A 17,148-nucleotide genomic window follows, 5' to 3' on the forward strand; every position below is an offset into this window, starting at 1 on the left:
ATGCAGATACCGTACATTTATGCAGCCGCTGCTCTGGTGGCGGGACAGTGCCTTAAAAGCAGAACTGTCCTGTCAAAAGCGGGACAATTGCCTATAAAGTCATGGAGGCAACAATACTAACCACTGTGCCACTGTGTTACCTTAAGTTATCATTGGGGGCTTGAAGTAATACAAACCAGGCAGACAGTACCTGTAGCCATATTTTGGGAAATTGAAAATGGGCAATCATTTTTTTAAAAATGGCCTGGTTTTGCCTTTTAAATGGTTGACCCTTTATAACATTAGGCAGATCTGCCAGAAAATCGCTTAAGCTATTGTATTTACCCATTAGTTTTTATCTTGCCTAGCTTTAGTTATTCACAAAGCTTGCATCATTTGCATGTGCCAGGGAAAGGAGTGGTGAGTCCATCTAGCCAGTCACGTGAGGGTGGGGGGAAGTTTCTTCCTAAACTAACATAAATGATTGACAATAATTATTTAGTTTAATGTTATTTTGTATGAGAATGAAAGATTTGTTGAGCATCCAAAGTCTCCCCTCTGTAACATCTGTTGAATCAAACTCAATTTTAGCTGTTTTCCAGGATCAATAAGAAACAAAGGGCCCTGATTCAGAGGCGAATGTAAAGCCAATCCACACACAGCTGGTCCATGGTTGCGTTTTGTTGCGGTTTGTAGAGCGTGTATCTGCCAGCAACTGCTTCGTCCCATGCAGATTCACTGATTCTGGTGGCTATTATGATAAACCTGAGGCTTCCTCAGAGGTCCAGTGTGCATTTGATGGTACCGATGTTGCATCTTTGTATGCAATATGCAGAACTGAGATGTTGATTGTTGTGGGTGTTTTAGTACACAGCCCGGCAGCTGCGACATTTGCATTTATTTCGCACAGCCAGTGCGGATAAAGATGCAGCCGTGGCAGGAATTGCATGTGCCTCTGAAACAGGCCAAAAATCAGCACTTGAAGATACTGAATAGCTGTGTACTCAGGTTCAGAAGTATCTTGGCAACCAGCAGCAGACCCACTTAAAGGCATATTTATGAAAGGACGAAGAACTCTATTGTTAAAAGCATTGACGTCAGGGGTTGGGGCTGGGTGACCGTCGGTGGGGATCCCAGCTGTCAGCATACCGACCCCAGGATCCCGTCCGCAAAATGCCAGTTGGGGGTAGCGAGCGCAAAAAAGCCCCCTGCAGGCTTGGTGGCTCGCCACAGGTTCTATTCCCGCTCTATGGGTGTCGTGGACACCCACAAATGGGAATAGTCCCTGTTAGTTGGCATGCTAACTGTAGGGCTTGTGATTGCTCAGGATCCTGGTGTCGGCATGGTGACCGCCAGGATCCCGGGCGCCGGTCACATGATCGGATCCGGTCGTCAGCAGGAGGGCTTGTTTTCTCCTCATCCAGTACAAGAAATGGTGTCAGCAAAAACCTTGTTAGCACTGGTGGAAACCTTGCTGCCAGTAAGTTCTGCCGGTGAGGCTTATCCCATGCCTTACCAAAGGGAATGCCATTAAATAATCTCAGAATGATCATAACACTAACACAAACGAAAAGGACAAATGGAGGTTTTCAATTCCAGGCGCTCACGCACACACATGACTCCGCACACTGTTCTGGCAAAGCGGTAAGATAATTCTTGCTTCTCCAGGCCAGTATCATTGGGGCCACGATATAACACTCTACTTTGTGAATAAATGCTGGTGGAAAATATTTTTATCTTTAAAATAAGCTCAATAAACTAATCATACTTATGACAGATGCAGAGATTTTGAAATCATTATTATTATTTTCTATTCAAAGACGAGTTCTAGAACATACACCAGTCATTCCCCAGCGAATTTCCTGCTGTATTCCCAGTTTTCTGTCACACATTTGTTATGCTTGTGGGACGCATGTGGTGTGGGTGTCCAGGCAAGCAACAAGGATTTGGTCGAACAACAAGATCACTTTTATTAATGAGAACTGAAACAGCTCCAAAACAGCTTCAGCCTGTGTTCTCCAAATCCTTTGTACTCTGCTGAAATTCCTGACTCAGTCCATTGCTTCAATTTGTGACTCTTTAGTTTCACATCAAAAACAAGATTTCTACATTCAAGCAGAACACTACAAGCCTGCCACTGACCCAGAACCCCCAGCTATATCTGAGCACAGCACTGTGATTCGCTGCCCCTACTGAGGTGTGCCAGGCTGTTTCAGTAAGGTAACAGTTTCCCTTGGAAACCTAATCCTAACAGAGGGGGGCAGTTCTGTGTATTGTAGTCTATGGGGGTCATTCTGACCTGTTCGCTCGCTTGCTGCATTTTAATGCAACAGAGCGAACGGGTCCCTGCTGCACATGCGCCGGGGAGCGATGAGTAGCTCCCGGCCAGCACGCTAAAGCTGCGATGGTCGGGGGCTACTCTTGAAGTGCAAAGGCATCGCCGCTGTGCAATGCCTTTGCTCTTTTGCGAGCGGGGGCCAGACTGACATGCAGGGCGGGCTAGCCCTGTGCTGGGCGTACCCTCGCATGTCAAGGAAGAAGATCGTAGCTGTGCTAAATTTAGCACAGCTACGATCAACTCGGAATGACCCCCTATAACTCCAGTCCCTGTCCAATCCTGATCAACAATTAGCAAATACTGACCAATACCGTATGGTGATACTCCATTTTTGGAGAATCTGGATTAGGTCACATATATATAAATGATTTATACGGGGACTACAAATTACATAGGGGGAGAGTTATCAAAGCTTGGAAAGAGATAAAGTGGGGCAACCAGTTTCAGTCATTTTTCAAACACAGCCTGTAAAATAACAGAAGCTGACTAGCTGGTACTTTATCTCTCTCTGTTTTATCTCTGTCCAAGCTTTGATACATCCCCCCCCCCCATAGTGCCTTAGAGATAATATTTAAGAATTCATATCAGTCCCTGACCTACCACCAATGGTCTGATTAGGGTGGGGCAATTGATTTTGGGCTCACCATTTTTATGAATAACAGATGCCAAAATGACACATCTCATTTATGACAATCACATGAATATTTAGGTACAGTATGTGTCATTGTAGGTAAGAGTCAGGTGATGCTGTGCTGCTAAGAAGAATGCTTGGAAGGAAGAAATTAGACTGAGGCAGTTAAGGTGCATACAGTGTGTATGCAGAGCGATGATGTGAACATCGCTGGCAGGAAAATCGCTCAGTGCATACACACTTAGTCATTTTTACCTGGCCGAGCAATGTTCACGGGGACTGGGGGGGTGGGGAATCACTTTCCACAGTAGTGATCTGTGAAAAGTGGTTCACTCGGCTTTTCAAACAGCCCAACGGACGGCGGCAGCTGGCGATGATGCGAGTGCGCGCCTCAGCGCTCATCGCCTGGCCACACACACTGGCCGAGTTTGAGCTCAAAGTAGCTCAAAACACCAAAGGTGAGCTACTTTGAGCTCAAAATCGGCTAGTATGTATGGGCCATTAGTCTTTTCAAGTGCATACATTATATCAGGTGTAAAAGGAGGATGTGTCAGTAAAAGGAGGTGGGGCACAGAGTAGGGACTAAGGTTGTGGGAGCAGGTAAAGGTTTTTGGATGTGTTGTTCTTTGGAAATGAAGGCTAAGAGAAAGTTGTATTTCCTTGTGACAATCATCATGATTAGGTGGCGCCCACCGTTGCCTCTATTTAGTTCAGTGTTGCAGTTTGTGAAAGCACTTTCCACAGCAGTGTGTGTGCGTGTTCATTGCCGTTGTATTGCCATTTTGCCTTGCACTCGCGTTTTCCTTACTTGTGTTTCCAGTATGTGTCCCATTTGTGGCTCAGTCTAATCATTCAGCCAACATTTCAATGAACAGTGCTCACTGGGTCCCTTTTTTTTTGCTCTAGGCAGCATCACCCCTAATGACAGGTGTAGTATGAGTGGCCGGCGGCCGGGGATCCCGGGGGCCAGCACACCGGCACTGGGATCCTGACCACTGGCATACCGACGGCTGGGCGAGCGCTAATGAGCCCCTTGCGGGCTCGCTGCGCTCGCCATGCTGTGTGCATGGTGGCGCGCTATGCGCGCCACGCTATTTATTCTCCCTCCAGGGGGGCCGTGGAACCCCAAGAGGGAGAATATGTGTCGGCATGCCGGCAGTCGGGATCCTGGCGCCGGTGTGCTGGTCGCCAGGATCGCGGCCAGCGGCATACTGAACCCCACCCCTAATGACTACTCTATTACAGTATGTCAGTGGCACATGTGAGGAAACCAGAGCACTCAGATGAAACCCAATGCAAGTATGCAAAGGACAGGTGGGTTCAGTGCAAAAGTAATAGCCGGCAACGTAATTTGCATCTGTTAGTATGAGAATGTACCCCATGCCTCAGTGGTCTCAGGCTGCTGCAATCATGGTTCAAGCTATGAAGTGACGGCTTCCTCTGTGTGCAAGAATCAGCTGCTAAATGTTTATTAATGAGTGTGCTGTTTTATATACTCCCTTAGGTTCTGGCATACAGTAACCTCTGTATATAAAACACACACTGTCATATTTATTTGGGACAGAGAACGGTGTACACAATATTTTGCATGTTGTGTGCATGTGAACCTGGAAGAGGTCAGGAAACAATCTGAGTTAAAGAATGATGAATTGAGATTTCCCATTTGTTTCAAGGTTACTATTAAACAAGGGATGAGTCCCTGTAAAAAATAAAAAATAAATAAATTAATAAGTGTGTGTGTGTGTGTGTGTGTGTGTGTGTGTGTGTGTGTGTGTGTGTGTGTGTGTATATTTATAATTAATAGTATGTAGCTGAATACTCAAACTGAAAGCCATGCAACCATATCCTAAAGCATCAGCTGCAGGGAACTGAGTGTATTCCTCATAGGGGTCATTCCTGGCCTGTAGTGTTGGCAGCTGTGACAGTAATGCCTGCTCTTGTCCAGGACTTGATGAGCAGCAGTTCCTGATATACCATTGATGCTGGCAAATAGGACAATTTGGGGCAATGGTGCAATCAGCATTAGTAACAAATAACAATGTCTCTGAATTGTACTCACAGAAAATCAGCTTGAACCAGTAATAGACTGACTGTCTAAGCCTATTCATGGCATTAGGGCGCTAAGTGGTCTTTCTAGTCTAAAACCAGAACTCCTCTTGACAAAATGTCTAGACTACAAAGCGAGTCAGACCTCTGGTGTGCGAGTACCTTGTTTTCCTAATTGGAAAGGACATTTTAATTCAAGATATCATCAGATGAGCAGCAATTCAGACAAGATAAAGTGATCTTTCATTAGACCACAAAAACTATAAACAGTCCTTTGCATGTTTACTACTAAACCACTTACTCTTATTTCTTTCCAGTATCTAATTCTCTACATCTTTTTTCTCTCCAAGTGTTTAAATCCAGCCACCTCATTTGGAAAGGTCCTGCTCTGTCTCTTTCATTTAACACGCCTAATGTTTTTCTGTCAAAAACAGTTCAGTACTGTTATATTGCATTCTGTTTATTATCTCAATTCCCTACTGTTCTCATTATTGAGCCCTCAATTTCTTGTTTGTGTCATGTATAGTGACCCTGGCTTGGGCTCATCAGGAACCTGCAACAATATTTAGTAAAGACCTTGAGGGTAATTCAGGGTTGATCAGTTGATCGTAGATGTGCTAAATTTAGCACATCTACGATCAGTTACTCTGACATGCGGGGGGACACCCAGCACAGGGCTAGTCCGCTCCGAATGTCAGGCCCCCAACGGTCCGGACATGCCTCCGTTGTCCAGACCGCGCCCCGCCAACGGCATTCTAATGTCATTGGCACGCCCCCTCCCGCCCCGTGACCGCCTCTGCCTGTCAATCAGGCAGAGGTGATCGCAGCCCAGAGAAGCCGATAGCATCTCACTGAGCCCCCAGGGTGCGCATGCGCAGTGCAGCCGCTGTGCACGTGTACTCCACAAAAAAATTCAGACTGCGATCGCTGCCGCTACAGCGATCCAGTCTGAATTTGCCCCCTTGTCTACCACTTGTGCTAATGTCAATATCAGCAGAAGGAATCACCAAATGGCATATTTTCAACTGCACATTTTCTTCTTAACTGCTCTGTAGTGTTTTCCTTTCATTATATTTATCATTTTACCAATTGTTACTATATACTTCTCGCTTATCCTGTTCTTATTCCATTCAACTATGTTATATTGTTCTCCCATGTTGCCATAGAGCACCATATCTTTCTTATATATCTGTAATCTTAATCTCTGAATGGGGTGTAGACTGAACCATACAAACTAACAGATTTTAGAAAATATATAAGAAAGGGGTCTGTACCGCTCTCAGATACAAGGATGTTCCCGATAAAGTATATCACTTCAACATCAAGAAGTTGGTAGACAAAGTAGTGCCATAAGGAGAACGAAATGACAGGCATAGGAATGGAGAGAGTTAAACCTCCTGTGATGGGTGTGGACCAAATTGTTATGAAAAGTACAGCCAATGGTAGATAGGGGAGGGATCAGCATATATAGGGATGTATAGGTCATCCAGGGGTCTCTCTCTTTTAGTTTGCCTTCCCGCCCTCCCACCCCATTTGGTAGATGGTTTGGCGCGGAGTGTCTTGGCTTTGGGTTGTTAGTTGTGGTTTCTCGTTGGCTATTTGTTGGTGGAAAAGAACGGCAGGTTCTAGTTTGACTTGTTAGTCACAGTTTTTACAGTATTGGTGTGGTTTAGGTGCACTCACCGCCATTGACTTTTAAGGCCGCTAGATCACCCAACAGGGGGCAGCGTCATCACCCATCAGGGTGGGTAGTCAGTGTGGAGGTCTGAGTCGGGCACCTATTACATATGTATGGTTTGTGGTAGATTAGGATTGTTTGGGTTTTAAATGTTTCTGAGGTTATCTTCAGTGGGTTGTAGCCGTTCTTTTTTCTGCCACCATATTTCGGTTGATTCGACATGTTAACTTAATATTTACTTTACAGGTTTTTTCTAGTGGTTATGGTACAATAAATAGCTAACAATTTTCTGCCAAATTCAAGTCTCCGTGTCATTATTTCTTGGTATTAAGGGTATAGACTGTTTTACTTTTAGAATGGAGGTCCACACATTATCATTAGGAGGTTTAACAAGTTCTATACTTTTGACCAGGAAAACATACAGCAGCTAGCAAGAAAAGACCTGTAGGCAAGTCATAAATACTAGCGATACTGAATTATGTGTACAAATGTTACATGCAAGGTGCAACATACACTATTTATAACTGAACATATATTCTTTTCATTGCCACTTTCTAAGTTTGGCTCTAAAAGGGCAACATTTATAAGTAGCTGAATGGTTGAATAAATAACAAGAAGGACTATGTATTAGGCAGTTGCAACATGATTTATTGGAGTGGCGGAACATTTTATAAATGTGCAGGAACACAGGTCAATTTACTTGCAGAATTCTGTTTTTAATAAATGTTACTTATTTTCGTTTTAGTAGGTAGCGTTTAATTATAATGCCCCATCACTTCAGTTAAGTATTCCCCCTTTACTGCATCTTCCTCAAAATTCTCAGTCACCTTTCCTCTGTATTTCTCACTGTTCTGGACATATTTACTAACAAGTAGAAGTGCTGTTTTCCATGCAGATCCCCATAGTGTATGTGTATATAAAATATACAGTATGCAGTTAATTCTTGGTTGCAAATGTTCTTTCAGTATACAATCTCCATAGCTAACAAGGGGTTGCAAGAGACATGGGGGGGGGGGGGGTAATCCATATCTGATCGCAGCAGCAAATTTGTTAGCTAATGGGCAAATCCATGTGCAGTACTGGTGGGGCAGATATAACATTTGCATAGAGAGTCAGATTTGGGTGGGTTATATTGTTTCTGTGCAGTGTATATACTGGCTGCTTTATTTAAACACTGCAATTTAGATTTCAGTTTGAACCCACCCCACCCGAATCTATCTCTCTCTGCACATGTTATATCTCTCCCTCCTGCAGTGAACATGGTTTTGCCCATAAGTTAACAAATTTGCTGCTGCCATCAGACCTAAATTAGGCCCACTATCCTCCATCGCATTTTTTGAAAAATAGAAAGATATTAGAAGTCACAAAATGGTCATTGGTCAATTTAGTTCAATGGTCATTTTAGAGCACCAGGCTACAAGTTGAGCGCTTTGACACCACAATCCAAGATGACTTCTGATATCCATTCTAATTTACAGCAAATGGTGCATTCTTCCTTATAATGCACACATTTTTCTGATGAGAACTGTATTGATGACAACAGAACTCAGCTATTATAAAGATTACATCAGATGACGTCATCGCTGTTCATCAGTTGGATAACACACGTTAACATCACATAAGTCAATTATTATTCTTTGTACACTGTTAATATATTTTCGGCTTTTTAATTTGTTATTCTCTTATGATCCCTTATGCGCATTTCTCTTTAAAGTTGTTTCTTAACGCATTTCTTGTAACTAGACCTCTGGTCTGACCATATAGGGACTCCTCGCCACTCCTCAACCATAATCCTCTTTAGGCTCACCAGCCCTCCCTTCCGCCCACACCATTTACTGGGAACCATTAAACCCAGAGGAGAGACAGTGTGGCTAGAGAGAGTGCAGCCTAGCCCTGATCTAACTCTCACTAAATTATTCAGAGCTTGCATTAACTTATAAATGAGTGTGTTTGACTGATTTTGTGGTTGATGTACAGATAAATTCTAATGAAAGACAGCTACAAGATTTTAAATAATTAATTATACTGCCACTTAACAAAGCTCAGCTGGCACTCGCTGCTTAACAACACACAACTTTAAGACTCACAATTTGCCCAGCGGCTCCCAATTGTTTTTTTTTTTTTTTTTTTTTTTTTTTTTTGTGTGTGTATCAGTGAGTCTGCATTAAGTTCTGAAACTACCCCACCCAATGTAAGTTAAGATGTTATCATTTTATTAACATATGTTACATGAAGATAATTGTATTATACATGTTTCTTTTTAGTGACATGTATAAACAGAGAAAGATTTATTTATAAATGTATTTATTAAAAGATATTTACTGTAGATAGTGTATCCATAGCGGGAGATGTATCAAATCTTGGAGAGAGATAAAGAGCTAACCAATCATCTCCTTTTTCAAAATGGCCTGTAGAATGACAGTAACTGATTGGTTGGCACTTTACATATCCCCCATATTCTCTGTAGCGTTTACGGAGAAAATTGAATTATTCATGATAGTCCTTGTCTCAGTGGAGCTGATAGTCCCTGTCCCAGTGTATCTTACACTCTATGGGGTCTATTTACTAAGCCTTGGATGGAGATAAAGTGGATAGAGTTAATGGCCCAGATTTATCAAGCCTTGGAGAGTGATAAATTGCACGGTGATAAAGTACCAGCCAATCAGCTCTTAACTGTCATTTTTCAAACGAAGCCTGAGTCATGGCAATTAGGAGCTGATTGGCTGGTACTTTATCACCATGCAATTTTTCACTCTCCAAGGCTTGATAAATCTGGGCCAAAGTAAAAGCCAACCAGCTCATAACTGTCATTTTTCAAACCCAGCCTGTAAACTGACAGTTAGGAACTGATTGGCTGGTACTTTATAAGCGCCTTGAGTCCTGTTGGAGAAAGAGCGCTATATAAATAAAATTATTATTATTATTATTATCTCTGTCCACTTTATCTCCATCCAAAGCTTAGTAAATAGACCCCGATACTCCCTATCGCATGTACACACATATACACTAGGGTTAGCATGGTAAAACCTGATATGCCATATGCAAGTCATTCAGCTAAGGAATAACCATAGTACTATTATAATAACACCCTTCTAAGGCCTATGACCTTTCCTTGGAAAAATAGACATTTGACTAGGAAAATCAAAGGATATACTGTAGTGTGCTTTGCATGCAGCCAATGATGTCAGTTAATGTTCCAGTGCAGATAGATTTGCAAACTGAAATCTATAGTAAAGTGTTAACCTGTTTATCCTGCCTTGTTCCTAGCAACGCTCAACACTACATTTAATTACTAAATGCACATGGGATTTGGAAGAAAAAAATATATACTGTGCATGTAAGTTGCATTATGCAATTAGGCAATTTAATCATTAATAGCTAACATTTACCCATTTCTGATTTTGCTAACGTGAAAATGTAGTTAGAGGGAGTATGGTGCCCAGATTACTTTACTGGTACTGATATGATAAATGTCACACAATGCATCAATTATACATACTAGTTTGGAGTGCATGGTGTTGCAGAATATATTCATCATCCCACATCACTATGACATATTGTGATGAATATAGAAACACTGAACAATTATAACAATATAATTCAGGATAAGGTATATGCCTTCTAACAAAACTATGGATTTATTAGTCATTCTGGATTTGCCTTTTGCGATATGTATCAATGATAGTGTAAGTGTGCAGAAAGTGTATGTCAAAATAAATGTATACATTTCAGTATCTGTATAATCGATATTCTAGTATTGTCTATGTTTTGAGTATACTAATTTGGAGTAAAGAATAGCTTTCCCATTAAGTGTACTAAAGAGCAGGGACTTGCTGTATATGACTGTTCTGGATCATGTAAAACAAAATATCACTTGATAAAAGATTTTTTTTTTTTATCTATTTTATTGTATATATATATATATATATGCAGTGTGCACTTTATTTGTTTGTTATATGCAATATGTACTGAATTTATTAAAACCCACCTCTGAGGATACATATAGGACCAGCTAAAGAAAAATAGGCACAGGTATGATGTACACATAAACTTTAATTTTCTTCCTACACAAAGCTTGGAAAGAGATAAAGTTGAGAGAGATAAAGTACTAACTAATCAGTTGCTGTAATTTTCTAAACACAGTTTGGAAAATGACAGAAGCCTATTGGCTGGTACTTTATCTCTCCAAGCTTTAATGTTACACTTAGTATTGTTTTATTGTTAGATGTTTAAAACTATTAAGTCAACAAAAATGGACAATTGCTGTCATTTATCGTTAATTAAGTTAATAGACTACGTCCCGATTCATTTTACAAAATGGCGACTATTAGGGATGAAGGGGGTCCGGTAATAGAATTTGGTGAAATGTATAAGTGTCTAGGTGGATAGTTTACAAATGAGTAGCTAATGTTTTGCATAAAGATATTGCAGTATATACTAAACATTTGGTTAGACTAAAAGGCTTTGAAAGATCAATGTCGCCATTAATGGAAGCCTCCAAGAGTTCACTCTCTACTATATATAACCTTGAACAGTCTTCAAGGACAAGCAAAGAGAAAGCATCAACCTGAGGAAGGAGATTCCTGTTGATTAGTACATTTGGTTTCAAATCTTTGTGTAAAGATATGGCATAGGCTCAGTGTGCAGTCAGGAATTGGAGGCGTTACACAACATGGGTGATTATTCTGGAAATGCATGATAGCACATTCAATAATAATTGAATAACAATGTTAAGCACATGATAGTTTTAGCAGTTTGTGTTTAGTAAATCCTCCATAGTATTTAGCTAGTTCCTCATCTCTGTCATAGGAAAAAGTCTTCTTTCTAAGTAACCTGTCATCTTGACACCACAGCACCTCGGCAGTGGGGAATGACCTGCTAGGTATACATACAGTAGACATACAGTATAGATGACAATCCCTGGGGGTAGGATTCCATGTCAAGGTAGTAGCATGTTGTTGCCAGGACAAGAGTTAGAGTACACTGTACAGGGTTGTGTGTCCTTTCTTACACAGTGTGCCTACAGTACCTTATAAAACAGCCACGTTTAATGGAAGTCACACATATAAGGGTGAATGTAGGTTGGTTAATACCGTCACTACCTGATACACGCATTATTTCACTGCAAAGTGCTGCTGGCTCTTTTGGCTGTATTTGGTTAATACTGTGTGATTTCTTCTTTTTCTTTTCTTTTTTTTGCACAAACCAGGTCTGACTTTGTTGTCCCCAGGAGATGGTTTGGAAAAATCGCTTCAGACACTTGCTTCATACCCACTTCTCAGACCTTTCCTTCAAAGAAGCAGCATTTCCCCCCACACCTTTAATAACCTGCTGATGTGATCCATGCTAATCTGTAATGTCCCTGCTCCCTTAGGGCTCTCACCATCTGTTTTCTCCTATTTTACTTTTCTTTACAAGGATAATGAATTCATCCAAATCCTAGGCATGCCAACCATTTGTTACCAACTGCTCCAACACCACAACAACAAACCCAGGACCAGCTATTATCCCCCATGGAATTATGGGAGAGGTACAGGTAGACTTCCCTGGAGACTGATATTCAAGAGAGAGTTATGGTAAAGTGCTATAACCCCAAACTCTGCCTTTATTATTCATGTTCCTGATATGATACAGATCAACAGATCAATACCAAGCCTTGGACAAAATACATTTATTATGTGTCTGTGTGGACTAGAGGGACTGTGTCCACGAAGTACTGTATATTTTAGCACAAGAGATGCAGCAACAACACGGGGTTACTAAAGCACTGGGGGTTAGTTCTGGCACTCTATAAGCTCTTCAATTAAAACACTGTGGTTATTAATAACTGAAAATAATTTAAGTTTGGCTTTAAGTAACAAATGTGAACAAGTAGCATTACATACAATAGCACAGGTAATCTGAATCCATAACTGCTCTGCACATGAACACACATGTATTATACAATACACCAGGGATTGCACATCCTAGCCACACATCTCCACCATCCGACTGTACATTAGCTGAGGGGAGACAGCTAGGACAGGTCAGTTTGGCAAAGACAGGGCTGCCTAAGACAAATGACCAAGGGGGGCACAAAGAAACTGGTACCTAGTACAGGAGCGGAGGGGCAGACAGGAGACAGGCAGGGAGGCAAATCATCTGGTCATAGACAGGAATACAATTGTACAGGCTACATGTACAGGTGAAATATACAGGTGGGATGTACAGGTGACACACACAGGTGGCATGTACAGGTGAGATGTACAGGTGACAGCTCTGACAACTATTGTCCGTGATTGCTATTGTTTCCAAAAATCACATTATTAGCTGGCACTAAGAACAGAATAATGAAAAAGGAATGTGTGAATGTATCTGCAGAATGAAATGTCTGCTGTCTAATCAAAATTAGAACATATATGGTATAGAAATATCTTTCATGCTTATATTATCTATCTATCTATCTATCTATCTATCTATCTATCTATCTATCTATCTATCTATCTATCTATCTATCTGCTATGTCTATGCAAGACATCCCAGACCAGTGAGCCCAGTGGCCCCTAATAATGACACCCCCTGCTGCTGTGCATTAGCGATGAGAAGTCACCTAGATCGCAGGATGTGAGTGATCGGAACGATCTGTCACAGCAGGAAGGTGTTACTGATCCCTGCCCAGCCTCTTACCTAGCAGACGCGCAGCGCAGACAGCCCTAGCAGGCATTGGGTTAATGACAATACAGTAGTTACCAGCGACCGGGAGACGCTCTATAAAGTGCTGCTCCAGCCGTACAGTAAGTGTGGAGACTCAGAGACATATGTGATGGGAAGAGAAAACTAACATTGGAAGGTCTGCATTCCGGATCCGCCACACAGTAACACAGGACACACTGTATGCATGCATGATGTGTGTAATAGGTGAGAATGGCATCAACAGCACTTAGACATGTTTGTGAAGTGCCCTAGGCACGTGATGTACAGTACTGGTGCCCATGTCCCACCCAGGGGTCCTACCTGTGCGCTGCATGGTGACACCTGTGCGCATCACAGGGACGCTCCGGCTACTCCTGAGAGACAGCAGCTTAATCCGAGAGACGGACCCCTTCCCCTCCCAAGTGTTCCTCTGCACTTAGCGTCCCGCAATCCTAGGAGCCGGGCACAGTCCTGGGAAGTAAAGTCTCTTCCTCCTGCCGGTGTCTCTGTATGTCCTCTGGGTCCCTCTTCTCGGCGTTATTTGGGATAAAGGACAGGAAAGTCTCTCTGCCGGCTTCCAGGAGCAGCACCAGGGGATTCAGGCAGCACTCTATCCCTTCTCCCTCTGTCTCACAGTTCTCTCTCTCCTCGGGGTATTTAGGGGGGGAAGACGCCCCCTTTTTTGGCTGAGAACTGTTCACACCTCTCCACCCCCTTAGTGTTGGGGGAAAAGAGTCTAAGGAGAGTCATTGAGCCCTTTGTCACCAGGAGCTGTGCCAGAGCTGAGAGACTGTCAGAGACAGTCAGAGATGACAAGAGACAGACCCACAGTTGCTCCCTTCCTGCTCTCCAGCTTCTATCTGTATGTATCTCTTTGCTCCAGCCTTTCTCACTCCCGTTTCTCTCCCTCCCTCTCTCCTCCCTCTCTACTCCCTTTTCCTCCCTCTTTACCTTTATCACTCTTTTTCTTCCTATACCTATCTGTTTCTGCCCTCTCTCTTGCTGTACCACTATTTCACTCTCCAACTCTCTCTTTCCCTTCTGTCTGTCCTTCTCTCTCTATATTTCTCTCTCCCCCTCTCTCTTCCTCCTGTCTTCCTCTCTTCTCTCTCTCATAAAACGCCTCCCATATAAAATTTATGAAAGCGCTTTTTGCTTGCAGAGTTCAAAAATACCATCTTATTCCCAGAGCAGGCTGCTCTCAGCTGCCATGTGATGTTGCTGTTGCCTCTTAAGGTGTTTCTCTCTCTCTCTCTCTCTCTCTCTCTCTCTCTCTCTCTCTCTCTCTCTCTCTCTCTCTCTCTCTCTCTCTCTCTCTCTCTCTCTCTCTCTCTCTCTCCCTTCCCCTGCCGCTTTGTTACTGAGTTTCAGTCAAGCGAATCTGTGTGTGCTCCTATTGGAGAAGGGAAGATGCCAAACTGAATGCAGGTACCTGCCCTTCCCATGCCATGACAGCCTGTGCCAGGCACCCATGTGTCTCCCTGCGTGATGCCCCAGGCTGTATTCTCACATGCACACACACACAGACGGAGCACTATAACTTCTCAACCCTGATCTGAGAGATCAAAACAGCAAGCAGTCTCCCTGATGCTCTTTAATAGGATAGAAAATGAGATAAGGCCAGCAGCACCCCATCCCCCACCCCCTTCTATATCTTCTCTGGTATTTCTATATGTCTCAACCTATCTGCTTCACTGCTCTGTGTCCCTCACCTGATGCCAGAAGTTACAAATTTAACCTGGTCATCCACTTAGGCACCAGAAAGGCCCCTAAGGTATCACTCCGTGTTGCATAAATCTATCGCTAGTATGTATTTTGTCTGAATTCAGTTATGTGGCTGCTTGTTAAAAATACATTTATTTTTTTCCAACTGCTTTGAAGAACATACCAGCTCCAAGAAAAGACAGAATAGCTAATAGAATCTCATATTATAGTAAAACAAGGGCAACACTATGTAGATTTAAAGAAGTTTTTTTTTTTTTGGAAGATATCTGTAACCCTCATTTTAAAAATATATGGGGTTATGCACTCCCTACATGGCAGTGACGTGCGGTGGAGTGAGGCAGGTGAGGCAGAGCCTTTCCTGTCATACTTATGTTTAAACCAGAGTTTTGACTGAATAAAATATATGAAAAATACAGATAATTTGTTTGAAATATCTTCTTTGCGGTATTCTAATAATTTTTATAGCCCAAACTCTGGAGTAAAAAGTGCCTCACCTGTGTATCCTTTCCACACATCTCTAATCAAAACTCACCAGATTTCCAGGAGTTTATAATGCTGCACCTGTGTATAATGCCCAGATGTACCCTTTGGCTCATATATTGCATGTAAATCTGGCTCTGGGGTTAGCCAGTACCTCCTGAGCCATTTAGCTCACCGCACGTCCCTGCTACATGGATACAAGAAGTCACCAAGGAGTTCTGTGACCTTATAAAACCACAAGGTTGGCTGCCGACTGCTTTTATACAGGTCACAGAAATCCAAGGTTACCTCTCACATCTGTAGCAATTTACAGTAGGGGTGGCAGAATTCCTTATACAGGTTGAGTCTCCCATATCCGAATTGCTTGGGACCAGAAGTATTTTGGATTTGGGATTTTTCCGTATTTTTTGCATACCATAATGAGCTATCTTGGGGATGGGACCCAAATCTGACCACAAAATGCATTTATTTTTCACATAGACTTTCTACACATAGCCTGAAGGTAGTTTCATACAATATATTTATAAATTTTATGCATGAAATAAAAGTTTGTGAACACTGAACCATCAGAAAGGAAAGGTGTCACTATCTCAGTCATGCGCAAAGATTTTTGGATTTCGGAATATTTTGGATATTAGATTTTCCGTTATGGGACACTCAAACTGTAATACAGAAGTTTTCCAAATGGACACTGAAGTGGTAACATAAATCGTTATGGAATATGCTGGCGATAGATAAGTGTTAATAAACAATAAAAATTAGTACATACTTTAGATCACCAATTGTAAGTGAACATATCAAAATATTATATACAATAGTCTGTACAGAAGTTGTGTATTGTGTATAGGAATTTCAGCAGTTGTAACAATTCAGTAATTTCAACATGACTTTACCCTCTCTGTGCAATATTTATAATACTTGAGTCACCAGGATTGAACCAGAATACTGGAGATGCCGGGATTGAACCAGAACACTGGAGTCACCGGGATAGAACAGGAATAATGTTGTCACCAGAATTGACCCTGAATACTGGAGTAACTGGGATAGAACAGGAATATTGTAGTGACCAGGATTGGTGACTACAGTCACCCGGTCTCCAGTATTCTGGTTAAAATCTCTGTTCTGGGCAGAGTAAATACTGGCAGCTTTATTTTTACACTGCAATTTAGATTTCAGTTTGAACACACCCCACCCAAATCTAACTCTCTCTGCACGTTATATCTGCCCCACCTGCACTGCACATGGTATGTACAGCGATGCGATCCAATTCAATTGCGATCGCATCACAGAATCCGGAAATAGCGGTAAACACCCCTGCATATGCAGCCTACCTGCATATGCAGGCGCACCGCTGCTATGTTTGTCAATCACATAAAAATGCAGGCAACGTCATTGGTCCACCCGAAAACGCCCATGACACGCCTGCGTTTCCTGCTCCACTCCCCCCAATCCCTCGCTGCCGCCCCCAAATGCCCGTGGCCTGTCAATCATTATGCAATCGCATCCTACCGGGATGCGATCGCATAGTGTGAGCTCACGCAATCGCAATGCGATCACTGCGCATGCGCAGTTGGCCAAAAATCGTCCATTTGCGAATTC

At 42.4% G+C, this 17,148-nt stretch overlaps 1 protein-coding gene across 1 annotated transcript in view; it reads right to left on the minus strand.

The window, feature by feature from the left end:
- Window positions 1-14,594, minus strand: part of RTN4RL1 (reticulon 4 receptor like 1) — a 218,614-nt gene extending 204,020 nt beyond the window's left edge. Inside the window, exon 1 of the mRNA XM_063956118.1 lies at window positions 13,666-14,594. Coding sequence (XP_063812188.1) covers window positions 13,666-13,696 — 31 coding nt within the window. The 5' untranslated portion in view covers window positions 13,697-14,594. The remainder of the gene's footprint in view (window positions 1-13,665) is intronic.
- Window positions 14,595-17,148: the final 2,554 nt, after the last annotated feature.

This window comes from Pseudophryne corroboree, chromosome 2, assembly GCF_028390025.1.
Source record: "Pseudophryne corroboree isolate aPseCor3 chromosome 2, aPseCor3.hap2, whole genome shotgun sequence".
Lineage (NCBI taxonomy): Eukaryota > Metazoa > Chordata > Amphibia > Anura > Myobatrachidae > Pseudophryne > Pseudophryne corroboree.